The 18,340-nt window shown below is 46.6% G+C and overlaps 1 protein-coding gene across 4 annotated transcripts in view; it reads left to right on the forward strand.

Annotated features, from left to right (window-relative positions):
- The first annotated feature begins 1,260 nt into the window (after positions 1 to 1,260).
- The window catches only part of Nhsl1 (NHS like 1), a 232,848-nt gene continuing 215,768 nt past the window's right edge, over positions 1,261 to 18,340 (forward strand). For 2 of the 4 annotated variants that reach the window (XM_031380505.1, XM_031380507.1), the window contains exon 1: positions 1,840 to 2,261. In XM_031380505.1, the coding sequence (XP_031236365.1) occupies positions 1,970 to 2,261 (292 nt within the window). In that variant the 5' untranslated portion in view covers positions 1,840 to 1,969. Of the gene's footprint in view, positions 1,327 to 1,839; positions 2,262 to 2,392; positions 2,410 to 18,340 lie in introns of those variants that run through there. The other 2 variants (XM_031380514.1, XM_031380516.1) reach the window with 2 other exon arrangements.

Raw genomic sequence — 18,340 nt, forward strand, 5'->3', positions numbered from 1 at the left:
TTATAACATTACTCATAACAGTCAATAAGCAGAAACCAAAGGCTTGAAATATCTAGAATAAGCCAGTGTGTAAAAACCACAGGACTAAGTTGCATGTGGCTAGTATGGGATTGGAGTGTAAAGAAAACTGTGAGAAGTGACTAAACACTTCAAGTAGATGGTGGTGGTGTTTGCATGACCTTCAAAATACTAGAAAGCACGGGCTAGCTCACCATATATAGATCTTTTCATATTGTTTTGGGACAGTCTCTATACAGCTCAGTGGCAGCTGGCCTGGGAGAATTTTTGATGCTTTTGTCTGATTACAGGTGTGTGCCACTTACACACTGGCTGGCTTACATGGAAGTTTAAAGTGTTACTCATGGCCTCATGAAGTCAGGGAGGAACAAGTGGGTACATCACTTTTTCACTTCAGGACATTTCTTGAGGAAACAGAACACCCTTACGGTGTTCTGTTCTTACGGTGTTCATACGGTGCTTCATAAACATCAAGGTTTAAAAACAGCACCTGTTTCCTTTGCTTACAACCCTGTAGGTGGTCCTACTAGGTGATCTGAGATCATTAATGTCATCCGTTGTAAAACAACACCATTAACAACACGACAAGCTGATGTACAACGCGGGGTGGGGAGGAGATTGGAAAAAGTTTGTCTACTAAGCTTTTTGTTTTTTAAAGACAGGGTTTTCCTTGTAGCTCTGGCTGTCTTGGAACTCATTCTATAGACCAGGCTGGCTCGACCTCAGCCTCTCTCTGCTTCCTGAGTGCTGGGATTAAAGCCTGAGTCCTACTCCTCCCCTCCTCGTGAGTTTTCTACTTTCATGCTTGCTTTGTTCCTGTCTGGCAGAGAGGCAAACTCGCACCACTTTGGAGACTGAACGTAAGGTCAGAAAGCAGTACTGTAATGTGGGTCAGCTGCACTGTAGAAACCAAAGATCCTTTCTGAGCAAACACAGCAAGGAGGCCAAGGAGATTTTTAGCTTCGGGATATTGGACTCAGTCTCCTTAAATTCTTCCTAGCAGAAGGTTTGAGTTAGCTGGGTGTCTCGTGACGATGATCTCAAGGGTGTTGGATTTGGGTTCTAGGTTCTAGTAACCTACCTAACTCAACGCTTGAGGGATGGATGAAACAGGCAACTATCTCCGAACTGTTCGCACCTGAAGAGCAGGAAACCACTAAGGAGACACTAAGAAAAACTCCTGAAGCACTGTGGTCACCCCAGAAGTCTTGAGAGCCTTGCAGGGGAGAGACCAGGGGGCCTCAGACAGGCCGCCCGGCTTTCCCGGGAAGGCAGGACCCGGGCTCAGCCGCCACCGCGGCCGCGCAGGTGAGCTGCCGGATTCCCGGTTGGCCCCGCAGTCCGCGGCGCCCGCGTTGCGCCCCACTCGGGCCTGGGGTGCGGGCCGGGAGTGGGCCCCGGCGCCCGGGGGCTCGGCTGGGGGCGTGGGCGGCGACCCGGAGCTCGGGGACTGCTCGGCCGCCCCAGCAGGGTGCGCTGGGGCGCCGGGCGGCCAACGGCCTGGGCGCTGGGCGCGGCGGGCGCGGGAGCCGCAGGTGGTTCCCAGCCGGCCTTTCTCCTCCCCCTTCCCTTTCTCCCGCCGCCCTCCCTCGCGCCCGTGTCGGCGGCACTTCCCCCGCTTCCTCCTCCCTCTCCAATCCGGAGGGAGGGAAGGAGCCCAGGCGCTTTCCTGCCTGCAAAACTTCAGCGGGACCCGCCGCGGCCGCCCGGGAGCTGCTCCGGGAACTTCCTCAGCCGCGCTGCTCCAGAGCCCGGGAGGAGGCACGCTGCCGCGCGGGCCCCCGCCTAGGGTCTCCGAGCCGTCCCTGCGCCGCCTGGCCGCCCGGTCTCGTCCCCGCGGCAGCTGCCCCGGGACTCTCCTTTGTGTTGGATGCGGACCCGCGCCCATCGCCCTCGGGGCCCGGCGTGAAGCCCGTGATCGCCGGTCCGCCGGCACCCCGCGTGCCCAGCCATGCCCTTCCACCAACGGAGCGTGGAGCCCGCACGGCTGCGCCGGCCAGAGGAGGCGGCGCCGGCTCGGGCTGGGGACCCGCCGCTCTTCCGCTCGCTGGAGCAGGTCAGCTCGCACACCCTGGTCTGCCTGCTCGCCCAGCTGGCCGACCTGTCGCGCTGCGCTGGGGACATTTTCGGGGAGCTCGAGGGCCAGGCGGCCGCGCTGGGTCACCGCACCGCCGAGTTGCACCGTCGCCTGGACGCCCTGCACGCCGCCGTCGGGCGCCTGGACCACCGGCGAGTGAAAATCCGTGAGTGGCTGGTGGCCCCGGGGAGGGCACCGCGGCACAGAGGCGCTCGGCCAGCTGCTGCCTCCCGCCCCCTGGCGGCCCAGGCTCAGCTTTCTGACCTCCTCGGGAGCCCACGGGTGTCGGAGGGTCAGGTGGGGAGGCAGTCCAGGTAGCAAAAACGTGTGGTGAGCCCCCGATTCTGGCTTCCAAAAAATTACCTTGGAGTGGGCGCGGAGTGTGGCTTTTGGGATTGTTCAATTTCACTGCTCTGTCAGTGGGAAACTGACAAGCAGCCGCAGCTATGGCAAAAAGTGATGGTGTCCTGTCGAAGTCAAGAGATATAGAATGGTCATAGCACTTCACACTTGAGGATTAGTTTGTGGACAATCTCTAGGGACCGCAGCGAGGATTGCAGCAGCTTGTTACAGCTGCACAACTCCCCCCGACCCCCGTCCCCATCCCTGCGCATGAATTGTACCTGTGGCATTATCTCCCAAAGAAAGCAATTTTACTTTTGGCCTTGAATTTTGTTTCCTCTGTCAGACTGACTATTGGCTCTTTGCTATTTAGAGGACCTTGACCTTGACCTGGGACTCTGCCTTTGGCCCTCTTCAACCCTCCAAAATTAAGTCTTGACATTGTACTCTCCAAGTGCCCATCTTATTTCAGCAGCTTTAACTGGCTCTGATGAATGAAGCGACTGGAATTTCCTGCTGGCCCAAACTAAGAAACTTTTGAGCGTGATGCCTGGGTGGTTTCTCCCTTTCCAGTAGGTGAACTTGGTCAAAGAGTAAATTGGGGATGGTTGATGGATGGCAGGGTGGGAGGGAGGAGACACTGGTATAGCAGCCCACGCCTAGGTTTCTGCCGCTCTGTCTGCATGAAAAATGGCCCGACTTAGAATCACTTCATAAGGACGTAATCCGGAGTAGCTTGTTTTCCAGCTTGAAAACCCAAGTCACGTTTAACCGACTTGTAGCCTATGAGTTCTAGTTTTCACAAATTTAAATCTACTACTTACATACACCACTGTAATGTGTCTCTCTAGGTTGTGCATTTATCATAGGATGGCATTATATTTTTTGGTCAGTTTGATTCAGATTGTGCTAAAAACAGCCTATTATCTGTGGACAGCTTTTGACCCAGGAGAGTGGGAGGGGATGAGAAGGGGTGTGGAGTCAAAATGACCTAATAATTTATTAGGGACATATTCAAAGTATATTTGGTTCATGTGAATGATGGCCTCATACGTACTATGTGCTGTCCTAAGGGACCTTCACTGTAGACCTGGCAATCTAAGGGACCTTCACTGTAGACCTGGCAATCTAAGGGTCCTTCACTGTAGACCTGGCAATCTAAGGGACCTTCACTGTAGACCTGGCAATCTAAGGGACCTTCACTGTAGACCTGGCAATCTAAGGGACCTTCACTGTAGACCTGGCAATCTAAGGGACCTTCACTGTAGACCTGGCAATCTAAGGGACCTTCACTGTAGACCTGGCAATCTAAGGGACCTTCACTGTAAACCTGGCAATCTAAGGGACCTTCACTGTAGACCTGGCAATCCTGTTTGTTTCTGTGCCTCTTTGTATTAGGGTGTGTGTACCTGAGTGAATGAGAATTTCATCCCTGACATGCAATGTGGTGAGGCAGATCTAACTACTGGGTGAAGAACTCTAAGGGAAGTAAACAAAACAAAATAAAGAGAGCACATTCTAGTTACACAGAAGGGAGTGTGGCCCATTCTGTAACTGCAAAACAAGGCCAGTTATAAATTTTAAACTAACTTGTAGAAAAATAAACAATATTCCTAGATGTTAAAACTTTTTCTTTGCTGGCTGGAGAGATGGCTCAGAGGTTAAGGACACTGGCTGCTCTTCCAGAGGCCCCTGGTTCAATTCCCGGCACCGACATTACAGATTATGGCTACCTGTAAGTCCAGTTACTAGGGGATCCAACACCCCATACAGACAGACATACGCACATGCAAAACACCAAAGTACATAAAGTAAAAATAAACTGAAGAGAAAGACTTCTTGTTTTGCTAGTTTTGTTTTGCATTTGAATATATTTCCTCCTCCACCTCTTTCTTTTAGATGGAGACTCATATAGTCATTACTGGTCTCGAACTTACTATATAGCTAAGGCGGGCCTTGATCTCTATATCATCTTGCCTCCAGTTTCCAAGTGCTATTATATGCAAATGATATCACCTCCTGCTCACTTTGCTTTCTTTGAATATGTGTATTCCAATAAGCAATTCTGCCCAACAGTCCCCTGAATTCTCTCAAAAGTTGTTCTTTCTGAACAGTTCTCTCTGAAATGACTGAAATAATTCTTTTCAAAGTTTTCACAGGCATGTCATTTTAAGTGGCTTTAATTTCATACCAGTAATCCTGGTTGATCATTTTAATATAATCATGAAAGCTTTTGTCAAAAGTAATTATTCCTAGATCATAGGTGTGCATACCTTGAAAAAGATGAGTTATTAAAGACATTATTAGGTTTGACCCCATCTTTGCACACAACTTTTTTTGTGTGCTAAGAACTCATATATATTCCTATTCATATAATAAAACCTATATACTTATCCTATTTAGCATCTGCAGGATTCTTTTAAGGGCTCGTAGCTGCAATCCCAGCATGTGGAAGGTGCCTAGCCTTGAACTTACAGTGCTAGGATTATAGGCACCACAATGCCTGATGTATTGGTTCTTTATAAGCAGCTCTTCAAAGTTGCATCCTTCACTTGTGAACCTTTGCACTGAGAACTGACTGTAAATTGACTAATTTCATGAACTCATAACCAGAGAAGTAATCAAGGCCAAAAGACTTGAGGTGATTTGTCCAGGCCAAGGGCTGGAGCCCAGACCTTAGGCTAGCTTCCTTGCTGTCCACTGCATGTGTACCTCCCCTTTAGGAGTGTTTAGAAATAGCGACCAGAGTGTAGACACATTCCGAGAATTGTCTGAGGGCTGCCTGTGAGCCTTAATTCCATCCCTCTGGTGAGATACACCTGTTAGTGAATCTCCAGCAGCAAATATACCAGAGGGCCAGGACCCAGTTCATATTTCATTCATGGCTGCCCATATCTACCACTGTAAGGTACCAGCTGTTAGCGTTGGTGCAAGTGCCTTTATCCAGTGAGCCATCTCACCGGTCCTGTTTCCATGCAAGTAGAACTTGATTAATTTTGCTGCTGACTAAATAAGGCTAAATTGAAAATAGTCACAAGAGGCAGAAATGTGAATAATTATGTCTGGGCTCTGTTAATACCCAAGAGACTTTGTTATGCAGAAATGAGCAGATTCTCACTGGCATGGCCATGTTTTGTTTTTAAGGTCTGTGGCAGTATGCTCCCTCACCCTCAGTACTTGGGATTTGACTCAGGCCATGTTAGGAAGTACTCTATTTTAAATTTTGAGAGACAGCGTGTCTAAAGGTTGTTTATGGCCTTGATTCACATTATAGCCCAGGCAGCCTTTGAACTCGGTATATTTAGTTAGTTAGTTAGTTAGTTAGTTAGTTTTGATTTTTTGAGACAGGGTTTCTCTGTGTAGCCCTGGCTGTTCTGGAACTCACTCTGTAGATCAGGCTGTCCTTGAACTCAGAAATCCACCTGCCTCTGCCTCCCAAGGGCTGGGATTAAAGGTGTACGCCACCACTGCCTAGCTGAACTCAGTATTTTGCTTCTACCTCCAAGTAGCTAGAATTATAGACGTGGGCTTGGCCTTAAAATTAATTTTATTGAGACACAACTCCTAGATTGACCCATTCTCAGTGTGTGGGCTGGTGACTTCTAGTGTATTCAGACATGAGAAACATGACCACAGTCTATTAGAGCATTTGCATGGCCCTGAAAAGAGCCCCCACGTCATGGGAGTCATTCTCCCTTTCTTCTTGACCTCCCTACCTCCAGGTCATTGTGAGTCTACTTTCTGTCTCGGTAGATTTAACTGTTCTGAACATTCCAGACAAGTGGCCTCATGCTGTCTGTGAGCTTTGTACTTCCTTTACTAAGCAAAATGTTTCCCAGGTTCGCCATTTGCGGCTTTCCATGACTAACAATCACGTGCTCCTGGGAAGTATGACTGTGTACTAAAAACCTATCATTCTTATTGGTTTGTAATTTCTCATTACTGATGTTTTGCCTGCATGTATGTCTGTGTGAGGGTGTCAGATCTTTTGGAACTGGAGTTACAGACAGTTGTGAGCTGCCATGTGGGTCCTGGGAATTGAACTGGGGTCCTCTGGAAGAAGAGCCAGTGCTCTTAACCTCTGAGCCACCCCCTCCCCCTTTCTTATTTAATTCCAAAACCAGGTGAAATAGAAAGGCTAGGCTGTATTTTTAAGCCCAATTTATAGATCAAGAAATGAAAGTTTGGTCAGGCAATGGTGGCATACACCTTTAATCCCAGCACTTGGGAGGCAGAGGCAGGCGAATTTCTGAGTTCAAGGCCAGCCTGGTGTACAGAGTGAGTTCCAGAACAGCCAGGGCTACACAGAAAAACTCTGTCAAAAAACCAAAAAAAAAAAAAAAGAAAAAAAAAGAACAAAGAAATGAAAGTTCTAGGGCTAGTAAAAGGTGTTAATAAATAAGGTAGACTGAGTATCGTGATTTCTGCTCTAAACTCTTTTTCCTAAAAGATTTATTTATTTATATTTATTTATGTTATATGTGTGAATATTACTGTAGCTGTCTTCACATACACCAGAAGAGGGCATTGGATCCTGTAACAGATAATTGTGGGCCACCATGTGGTTGTTAGGAATTGAACTTAGAACTTCTGAAAGAATAGTCAGTGCTCTTAACCGCTGAGCCATCTCTCCAAGTCTTACTTTAAATTCTTTTCAGTTTGTTTTAAAAGCACTTACTGGGACTGAGGATGTAGCTCAGTGATAGATTGCTTACACAGCATGAGTGAAGAAAGACCTGGGTTTAGTCCCTTGCACTGCAGGAAACTGAATGTAGTAGCATGTGCCTGAAATCCAGTCCTTGGGGGATAGAGGAGAAAAGATCACAAAGTGATGGTCATTCTAGGCTACATAGTGAGTTTGAGGCTAGCCTGGGCTACCTGAGAACCTGTCTTGACAACAACAGAGAACTTCCTGAATAAATATGCAATCCTATTGCCAGTAGAGCATAGGAAAAGGCAATTTATTAGCACTTTAAAATAATAATCGTAGAAAGAAAGATTCCCCACCCTTTAGATTCTAGAACTGTTGTGAGGGCTTTGCTGTGCCGTCTAACCACAGGGTACCTTTTATACTATGGTGTGTGTCCTATCTGTGCACCCATACACAGTGGACCTGGTATGCTCTGTATAATGTCTAAGGTCAAGATGAATGCTGTTGTAGATAGGTGGGGGCAGCTCAGTGGTGGATCATGCATTTGGCTTCTGTCTGCCTTTAGCAGTTGACTTCCTTTTGAAAAGGGTAGCTTATTGGTAGAAAGGTTGTATGGGCATTGTCTTTGCATAAACAGGTCTTAGGAAATTTGGTAGACTAATGTGGGCTAATACTTGAGAGCAGTGTTTTAGGTGGTACTGCATCATCCTGCTCTTGAGAGACCGTCATCCTCTGACCTAACCAGCAGTTGGCTGATGTCAGAATAGATAGCGTTGCTTCTCCCTCAGAATGAATCTCTGCAGTGTGTGTGGCAGAGTTCTAAAGACACAGTGGCAATGTGGACTTTGCCGAGTTTCTAAGAACAGGTCCTGGCCTTCTCTTCTGGCACAAGACTTGCTTTCATTGAAGCATGCCACATACCAGGGAGGTGTTGTTGAGAGTATGGACTCCAGCCACCTTGCCTCTCGGGAGAGTTCTTACATTTACTAACAGAAACCTGCGGTAGCTGAGTGGGCAGATTGGACCATCGGGTTTGAACAGCCTGTGTGAGATCAAACAATCTTTTTCTATGTGCCTGACCTTAAGAGTTGCCTGCTTGTACCTGGTATGGTCATGCACACCTTTAATCCCAACATTTGGGAGGCAGAGGCTGGGCGGATCTCTGTGAGTTCAAGGCGAGCCTGGCTTACATAGTGAGTTCCAGGACAGCCAGAACTATATACAAAGATCCTGCTTCACAAATACATACATACATACATAAATAACCTGCTTAATAAATAAGTAAACAAACAGATAAGAATTGCCTGATGAGTGTAGTAACACACACCTGGTCGGGGGAGTGGGGCATGTAGAGACTGGAGGATAAGGAATTCAAGGCTAGACTGGGCTACTTAAGACTACCAAAGAAGAAGGGAAGGAGGAGGAAGAGAAGGAAGAGGAGGAGGAAGAAGGAAGAAAAGGAAGAAAGAAGAACAAGATCTCTTTTTATATTTTTATGCTAGAGAATTAAGTGTTCATGACTAAAAAGACCCCATTTCCATCAACATTTTATTGATTAGTTTTTATTTGCAGTTTGAGGAAGAAACTGAGGACCTTCTGAATTACCTGCCCAGTTATTCACTAGTTAGCATGTGGATGTGTGGATACTTGCATGCTGAGAAGTTAGCCACTCTTCAGCGGATCAGGCAGGTGCGAGTTTCTAGTTTGTGTGTATTCTGCCCACAGTACATTCATGCCTTCTTCCTCCTATGTAAAAAAAGAGCTGGTGTCATTATGGGAAGAGACCTGCATTTGAACGCATTTGCCATATGCTCAGATTAGTAAAAAAGGACCCAAAATAGGAGTGTGCATCCTTTGATGTAAGACCGCAGCGTACTCACTGACACAGTGCCTGGGAAGTGTGTAAAGACTCCTATACTGAGAGAATGCAATAATATAGATAAAAAAAAAAATCTCACATTAATTCATTTCATCTGTATGGATTGTTTTAGGACCAGGAGTAGTTAGTGAAGACATTGTGAGCATTAATTTTTAAGCATGCTCGTGTGTGTGTGTGTGTGTGTGTGTGTGTGTGTGTGTGTAGGTGCACATCATTGCATCACCCATGGAGACTAGAGGCATAAGATACTCAAGCCGACATGGGCAGTTGTGAGCCATCTGATGTGAAAGCTAAGAACTGAACCATCTCTTAGCCTCTTGAAAAAAGTTTTAATGAAACGGAAACATTTGAATTCCTTAATATTTTGGAAGATAATGGTTAAGCAGAAAAGTAAGGCACTCTATTCCATTTGCTTTATTTAAAAATCTTTCAAGAAAAAGGTTTATTTTAATGTTTACTCATGTGTATGATGTGTGTCAGTGTGAGTGTATACCATGTATATATCGGTACCTGCAGAGTCCATAAGAAGGACTTAGATGCCCTGGAAATCGAGTTACATTGTACTGACTGGTTTTGTGTGTCAACCTGACATAGGCTGGAGTTATCACAGAAAGGAGCTTCAGTTGAGGAAATGCCTCCATGAGATCCAGCTGTAAGGCATTTTCTCAATTAGTGATCAAGGGAGGAAGGGCCATTGTGAGTGGTGCCATCCCTGGCCTGGGAGTCCCATAAGAAAGCAAGCTGAGCAAGGCAGAGGAAGCAAGCCAGTAAGGAACATCCCTCCATGGCCCCTGCTTGAGTTCCAGTCCTGACTTCCTTTGGTGATGAACAGCGACATGGAAGTGTAAGCTGAATAAGTCCTTTCCTCCCTACCTTGCTTGATGTTGGTGGTCATGACGTTTGTGCAGGAATAGAAACACTGACTAAGACAAATTGGTACCAGCATAGTGGGATATTCCTGTGACAACCTGACCATGTTTTGGGGAGGACTGTGGAAGGACTTTGGAACTTTGAGCTAAAAGAGCCACTGGTTGTTAAGAACTCTGTGGGATGTTCTGTAGGAGCCTGGAAGATCATGTTGAGAACAGTGCAGAGATGGAGGCCTGGCTTGTGAAATTTCAGAGGGAAGATTAAAGACTCTTATCAGGCTGTTGCTGTTTTGATTGCGAAGATTCTGTGGTTTTGGTTAGCAGGGCCTGAAGAGTCAGCTGTGATTAACAAGATACCAGAACTACTAAAGGAAAACCTTTGTGTTACTGGGATGATTGATGCTGGTTAGCTGGAGTTAAGAAATTAGCGGTGATGAAGAAGAGACCAGCATCACTGAGGTGAAATCTTCTGGGAAGTGTTTTCTGAGAGGACAGAGAAGCTGTGTTCCAGAGGCAGCCACGGTTGTACCTCGTGTTGGCAGCCAGACTTGGTAATGTAGAAGAATCACCCAGGTGGTACTGGTTTTGAAACATGAAGGGGTAGCAGCTGATGCTTGGTACTGTGAGAAGCCAGGAGAGGCCATTGGTGAAGGTACAACCTTAGTGGCAGTTGAAGGCCCAGGACTTGAAGGGGTCATGCAGAGAAGTTGAGGCTGAGCACCATGAAAAGAGCCTATGAGAGGCTATTTGTGAAAGTGCAATCCAGTTGCAGCAGAAGACAACAGTGTTTTGGAGACGCCCGTACCATGACGTGACCACTAAGAACAGCAGCAGCCGTGGAGTACAGGAGCCTAGAAAACAAGGTGTGTGCAATAAAGGGCAGGGCTGGAGAAGTGACCCAAGCCCTTGGAGCTGCCCAGAAGTTAGTGAGTGGATCCCAGACATTGGCTAGTTAGAGTTTGATTTTGCTTTTGATTGTGTCTGTGTGAATCTTGAAGTAAGAGTATTTTAGTGTAGCCCACAGTTAAGAGACTTTGAATTGTAAAAGACTTTGAATTTCAAAAGAGATTGGATATCTTAAAGGATTGAAATTTTAATATGTAAGAATTAGTAATGACTGTGGGACTTTTAAAATTATTTAGATCTTGGGGATGATTAAGAAAGTAAGGGTTGAAGCTTAATAGTGATGTGTTTGTGTGTCAGGTTGATAAGGAGTCAGTTGTACTGGCTGGTTTTGTGTGTCAACTTGACACAAGCTACCACAGAGGAAGGAGCCTCCCTAGAGGAAATGCCTCCATGAGATCCAGCTGTAAAAGGCATTTTTCTCGCCAGGCAGTGGTGGCGCACGCCTTTAATCCCAGCAGTTGGGAGGCAGAGACAGATGGATTTCTGAGTTCAAGGCCAGCCTGGTCTACAGAGTGAGTTCCAGGACAGCCAGGGCTACACAGAGAAACCCTGTCTAGAAAACAAACAAACAAACAAACAAAAAAAGGCATTTTCTAATTAGTGATTAAGAGTGGGAGGGCCCATTGTGGGTGGTGCTGGTAACCTTGGGCTCTATAAGAGCAGGCTGAGCAAGCCAGGGGAAGCAAGCCAGTAAGGAACATCCCTTCATGGCCCCTGCATCAGCTCCTGCTTTCTGACCTGCTTGAGTTCTAGTCCTGACTTCCTTTGTTGATGAACGGCAATGTGGAAGTGTAAGCTAAATAAACCCTTTCCTCCCCAACTTGCTTCTTGGTCACGATGTTTGTGCAGGAGTAGAAACCCTGACTAAGACACACATGGTTGTGAGCGGCCCGGCATGGGTGCTGGGAATGGAACTTCGTCCTCTGGAAGAACAGCCATTTCTCCAGACTTTAAAGTCTTTAAAAGAGAGAGAGAGAGAGAGAGAGAGAGAGAGAGAAAAATCAAACTTTGCTGGACATGGTGGTGCCCCCGTACTTGCAGCCCAGCACTTCAGAGGCTGAGTGAGGCAGGAGGATAGCTGCGTATTTGAGCCAGCCTTGTTACATACTAAAGGGCCCCCCCCCCCCCCCCCCCCCCCCCGAGTGCTGGGAGTCCAGGCCTGTGCGATTATGCAGAGCTTTATTGATACTGTGGTGCCTGATTGAACCCAAGGCTTTGTGCATGCCAGACTAATGCTATACCAACTCATTTACTTTATCACTCGCAAAAATAAAGGTCAACTTTTAAGTATAAATTAAGATTGCTTGTCTCTAACTTAGAGGCCTGAGAACTTGCTTGTTAAAAGTTTCTGCTTAAGTTGGTTTGTATTCTGGCATGGATGAATTCTGCAAACATTGAAATTCAAAATGAGGAGAGTTTGTTTGCTGAGAGCCATGCCACTTTTGTGTATTGCTTTCAAAGGTTCTCCCTCTCTCTGTCCACTTCTCTTCCTCCCCACCTCACTCAGGGTCTCAAGCAGTTTAGGCTGGCTTAGAGTTCTTGATTCTCCTGCCTCCGCTGCCCTCTCCCCATGGGCTGGGATCTCAGGCATGCACCACCATGCCTGGCTCTTGGCCGGCCAATGCTTTGGAAAATGTGGAGCTGGAGCTTGTCTTTCAGTGGACTCCAAGGAAAGGGTATGGAGATCCCAGCCTCAAACAGTGACACGTTCCCACAATAGGAGGAAATAGAGGCTAAAGGGCTTGTGAAAGAAGAAGAGGATAGCCACATGAAAGTCCCTGGAGAAGGGCTGCTGGGCCGCCTAAGCCCTGAGGCTGAACCCATGTGAGAGAGGAAATCCAGCCCCTTTAGGCTGGGTGCATCTCAGGTCAGCCTGCTCCAACATTGTGGGCTACATTTTCCAATACTACCTGAGCCAGCTGCATATGTATGATGACACTCCTTCCTTCAGAGGAGGGAAACGAGGGGGTAGGGGGAGAGGGAGAGGGAGGGAGGGAGGGAGAGAGGGAGAGAGAGAAAGAGGGAAAGAGCTGTTTTCATCAGGAGAGTACTTGCCTAGCAAGCTGCAGGGCAGCATGCCCCTCACTGCTTAGTGGTGGGAGGTTGAGAGGTAGAGGCAGGAAGATGAGGAATTCAAGGTTATCATTGGCTACATAAAGGGTTAAAGGCCAGCATGGACTACAAAAGACCCCGCCTAAGAGAGAAAAGGGCTGAAGGCTGTCATATATTTTGAACTTAAAAATCACAAAGTCAAGCAGGGCAGTGGTGGCGCACACCTTTAATCCCAGCAGTTGGAAGGCAGAGGCAGGTGGATTTCTGAGTTCGAGGCCAGCCTGGTCTACAGAGTGTGTTCCAGGACAGCCAGGGCTACACAGAGAAACCCTGTCTTGAAACCACCCCCTCCCCTATTCCCTAACCCCCCCCCAAAAAAAAAATCACAAAGTCTGAATAGGTATGGTGGCATAGTCTGAATAACATAGGAAGAACCTGTCTTTTAAAAAGGCTTTTGGGCTCTTAAAAAGTGAGTGTGTGTGTGTGTGTGTGTGTGTGTGTGTGTGAGTGTGATGTGTGTGTGCAACCTGCAGGAGCCAGTTCTTTCCTTCTACCACAAGTTCCAGTTCCAGATACATCAGGTTTGGGTGGCAATTACTTTTACTTTGAACTATCTCGAGGCCCCCCACCCCCAGCTCCAGTAAATGACTTGCAGATGGGCAGATGTGAGACCAGTATGCATGCATGGTTCTTAGTGAGAGCTTGGGCACACAGTTGACCCTTATCCCACGTTTGCTGCTTTTGCCTTGAGGACAGGAATAGCCGAGGAGGTAGCACCTATGTGCACATTATGTCTCCGTCACCGCTGATGGTTGGCCCAGGAGGCTCCGGGAGGAGAGCTGACTAAGACCAGAGGAGAACTGGCAGGAGAGAGAAATGTGAAAACATAAGCGATTGGAAATGAAAACATCCTGCACTGATTCTGGAAGCATCTGTAGTCCCTGACAGGAATGGGGGTAGGGCTTTCCTTCTGCCTTACACAGAGCTTGGGGGCTGGGACTGGCAGCGCTTCTCCTGGGACTCTCCTGTAGATGTCCTTTTTCTTTCTCCGGCCCTTTCTCCTCTTATTTCCTCCTATTGTGGGAACTGGGAAGCCAGCTTGGCTCCTACTGAGCGTCCTAGCTGTGGAAGAGTCCCCTCCCCCCCTCCCCGCAAAGCCTCACTGCTTAGGTTTCTCTACAGTCCACAGCCTTCCTCCAGAACCTTTCCCTGGACCCACATTGACTGCTCAGCGCTCAGCTCTTCTGGGCCTTTTGGAACCCCTAGGACCATTTCATTCATCTCCTTGTTTCTTTCCCACACATTCTGAGTCATGAGCACCCGGGCTCGGTTCAAAAACAGGTTCTCAGACTCCGCCCCTGGAGATTCTGAATCTGAGGCTGGAAGAGCCCAGGCCAACAAGGCCCCAGGTGATTGTGATAAATCAAGTTTTGGAAATACCAGACTATTGTGTATTAGAAATCTGACCGGGTGGTGGAGTGGCTCCCCATTCATGGAGGGCATTGCTTCTGCCCCTTTCTGGATTCCAAGAGAATCACACAGTAATCCTTTGGTGGTTTTCTGTGTCTGAGCTGAGATCTGGCTAAGTAATTCAGTTTTCCCTCCAAGTGCCAGTCTTAGCCATTTCTTGAAGATCTGTTTTGAGTTAGCAATGGTCATTTTTAGGAGACATCTACCTTAAAAGACCTGTCTGTAGGTTCGTGGGGTGGCACTCCCCTGCATATGAAGTTACAGCTTTAAATATTTATAGTATATCTTCTAGAAATTATGTTTTCAAAACAATCGGAAGTCACTTGTATTGGAACATACCCGTAGTCATTGAATCTGGGACTTAGAACCAGAAGATCAGGAGTTTAGGGACATTCTGGACTATTGGACACCTTTTTCTAAAACAAAACAAACCCACCCACACAATTTCTCCTAAGACAAATAGAAACTCTCTGGAGTGAGACACCTCCCCCTCCCTGGCCCCTGCAGGACAGACAACTGAGATGATTCCAAAGGGGAATCTTTTATTATACCTCCCCTGGTGGCTATTATACCTCCTGTCAGTGTGTTATCAGTGATGTTATTTCTCTGATGGTGAAGTGAGTCAATTCAAGCCAGATTAGATATATTAAATGCAAGTTTATTGGGAAGCTGCTCTTGGGCAGTCGAGTTTTCTGGCCTTAAGGACCGAGGGCCAGGGAAGTCAACATGGGGAGAGAGAAGAGAGAGAAATGGGAAGAGAAAGATACAAAAAGGGCACTAGCCTAGAAACAGGAACAGAGGGGAGGGAGGGAGGGAGAGAGAGAGAGAGAGAGAGAGAGAGAGAGACAGACAGACAGAGACAGACAGACAGACAGACAGACAGACAGACCAAGCATGCAAAATGTCTGGATTATATAAGGAAAAGCCTTTGGGGGAAGGGCAGCCCAGCACCTAGGCTGTAAAGTTCATGGTTGGGGACAGGGTATGCCAGGTAGGGACTGAGGGATGTGGGAGAACCAGGAGGTCAGGTCTGCTTTATATGTAAGATATGTGCCTCAGACCCTTGTCCTGGGGTTCAAAACCAATCAGCAGCATACAAAGGCTTGTAAAGTGATGAGTTTAGAACTTTCTATCTGATAAAAATGCTCCTTGTGCAGAGACTAAGAAAGCAAAGGAAATTGAATTAAGTAGACTCTGGTATGCATAATCGGATTATGCCTGATTATACTGAGAATCACAGTTGAGGTGTTTTGCAGTCCCCACTGATGCTCCCAGCTTATGATCTGGCTGCAGGACTGTACACAGATGAGGAAACCAGCCAGTATTCCTCAGGAAGTCCCAGTTGTATTGATAATTCAGCTGGTGGACTCTCAGAGAGTGCTGGGCTGCATTCATGATGAGGGCTGAGGTTTGTGGCTGAGACAGTTGTAGCATGAATTTCAGTTTGTTGTGTGTCCCGCCAAGATACTTGAAAGGGCATTTGGTGAAATGCCTCTCTTCTGCTGATCATCTGCCACATCCCTCCAGCCCTCTGTCGGATCTTCACTTTCATGACTTTTTCTTTTCCTTCCAAGATTTCTTCACACAGACAGAAAAGTGCTAGTGTGTTGTTTCTCCTCCACTTTCCATGCACAGGATTCAGGGTTTGCCTTTAAAAGTTGTTAATGTTTTGAGGTTTAGGTATATTCCAAACATGAGCTTTGAAAGAGATGATTGAGTCTTTTCTGCATTAAGGAAGGAATTGTGTGTGTGTGTGTGTGTGTAACTCTGTTGGTAGAGTGCTTGCTCAGCATCCCTTCTATGTGGATATCCCAATGTTGAGTGTGACTTTCTCTTGTGGGATGGGCTAATAGTGCTCTAGGAGTACACTTGAGCTAGTTGTGGTGTGTCTTACTCTGACATAGTGACCTATACTTTGGAACATGAATTTAATAGCTCATGAGGTCCGCCCGGTCTTTTTAATTTTGCCTGTTGTTTTTAATCACTGGACTGTGGTGTCTTAGGTGGTACCACAATGGTGAACAGTGAGAGGCATCTGAAGGGAGCAACTGTGGTCAGTTGGGATTATTTTTCTTTAGTTATGAACCTGAGATCAAACCTGAGATCAAAAGTTTGTGATGATTTTGTACAGAAGTGGCCAGTTAAGACATGAGCCTGGAGCTTGAACTCAAAGGCACCTTTGTGTTGCACAGCCTGCTTTGTGGTTTCTTTCGAACCATAGAATTGCACTTGTGACACAGTGCCTAGGAGGGGATGTACTGGAAAGACATCGGGAGGCATGTTGCTAAGACTTAGAATTTATTACTCTCTTCCGGAAAACCAACCGTATTTTATATGTAAGATCACTTATGCTACATATAAAACAGTATCATTCCTTATAGGCCTAGCAGAGGAATATACCCGTCAGGCTAGCAGGTAATGATGTCAATTCTTCTTTCTTTTTTTCCTTACAAAGGAGATTAAATTAAGCTGGGATATCGTTGAGTAGGAGGGTGCTTACCAAACTTGTATAAGGCACTGGGGCAAAACCAAACCAAACGACAACAAAAGGACAAAAAAGAAAAGAAGCAAACAAGCATTCCTCTTCTTTTACCAGAGTGGCAGCTCCACATCTGCCTCCAGTTTGTTCACCTTGGTGGGTACCTCCTTTGACAACATGTGTGTGTGTTTATTTAGATTTACTTCAAGAGGATTTTTAAAAGAGAGGGTTGTCAGCTCTCTTGTCTGCAGTCTTGATAACCTTAGATGTCTAAAATGCAGGAGAGCTCAACTGAGAAATAGGGATACAGAGGGGTCTGGGGACTGTGAGCCAATGGTAAAGGCAACAGAATGAAGCTGCATAAATGGCCTGGGAGCAATGTCTGTGCATCCCACGAGTACTTCTTAAATAACCGGAACATGCTACGTATAAGCTACAAAGCCCAATTATAATAAAGTAAATTATTGTGTTTAATAATTAACATATATTAATGTTTGTAAGACATCTATAACTAATATTGATAGCCTATCTATTACATGCTTGTTTCGTTTAGCTTTCCTAACATTTCATAAGGGCCACAAAATTATCTCCCCTTTTAGTGATGCGGTAATGGTGCCACAGAAATGTAAATTTGTTCACCTTTTCTTGGTTTGTCAGGAGAACCTCTTCCTCTTGCTCTCCTTCCCCTCTCCTCCTCCCTTCCCCCTGCTCCTGCTCTCCCCTCCCCCCTCTCTCCCTCCCCCCCATCTCTCTTCATTGCTTCTTTCTTGTGTGCATGTGTCCACTGGTATCTGTGTAACACTGACTCCAGTTCCCAACATGTTCCATACTTATGCACAGAATCGAGCATTTCCCTCCAAAACAACTTTCAGAGGTTGAACTTTTTTTGATCCTCCTGCCTCTGCCACCCAGGTGCCGGATGACAAGCATGCCATGTCTGGCATTTTTGGTATGTTTAAACAGGGTCTTACATTATATCCCTGATAGCCTTGAATTAAGTGTGTAGCTCTGGCTGGTTTTGAACCTCTGGCAGTCCTTCCTGTCTCAGATTCCCAAATGCTGGGATCACAGGCTTATGCTACTATGCCCAGTTTCTGTTCATTTTTTCCACTTTTCAGTTCCCTGTGATACTGAAAAGCTTCTGAGTTTTTAGCTAGGGCTTAGAAAGTATTTTCTATTCTGCTTGGAATCTTTAACGTTGTTGTGCCATTTGTCCAGTAGCACATGGCCCACAGGGACAAATCAGTAGCCCATGGCCATGCTGTTGTGAATCTACAGAGGGTGAACCAAGTTTGCCTGGTTCTTTGCAGTGCCCTGGGAGACAGTCTAGCCTCTAAACACGGAGTCTTTGTTAGTGCTTCCCGTCTTTCTGGCCTGTTTTCCTCTGCCAGACATTCATGGGTCAGGGTCAGAAGACGGGAATCACACGAACAAATTCAATTTCAGTCTTGTTTTTGGTTAAGTGTTATGAGAGTTAAAAACCTCTCCTCACTTTTCTCTCTCCAGAGTCACTACATTCAGTTGCTGTGATCCTACAACTGCTTAGTGAGTGGAGGACCAGAAACATTGATAAAGCTAGCTCTCAAGTACCTCCCCC

The sequence above is a fragment of the Mastomys coucha genome, unplaced genomic scaffold (genome assembly GCF_008632895.1).
Source record: "Mastomys coucha isolate ucsf_1 unplaced genomic scaffold, UCSF_Mcou_1 pScaffold2, whole genome shotgun sequence".
In the NCBI taxonomy this organism is placed as follows: domain Eukaryota; kingdom Metazoa; phylum Chordata; class Mammalia; order Rodentia; family Muridae; genus Mastomys; species Mastomys coucha.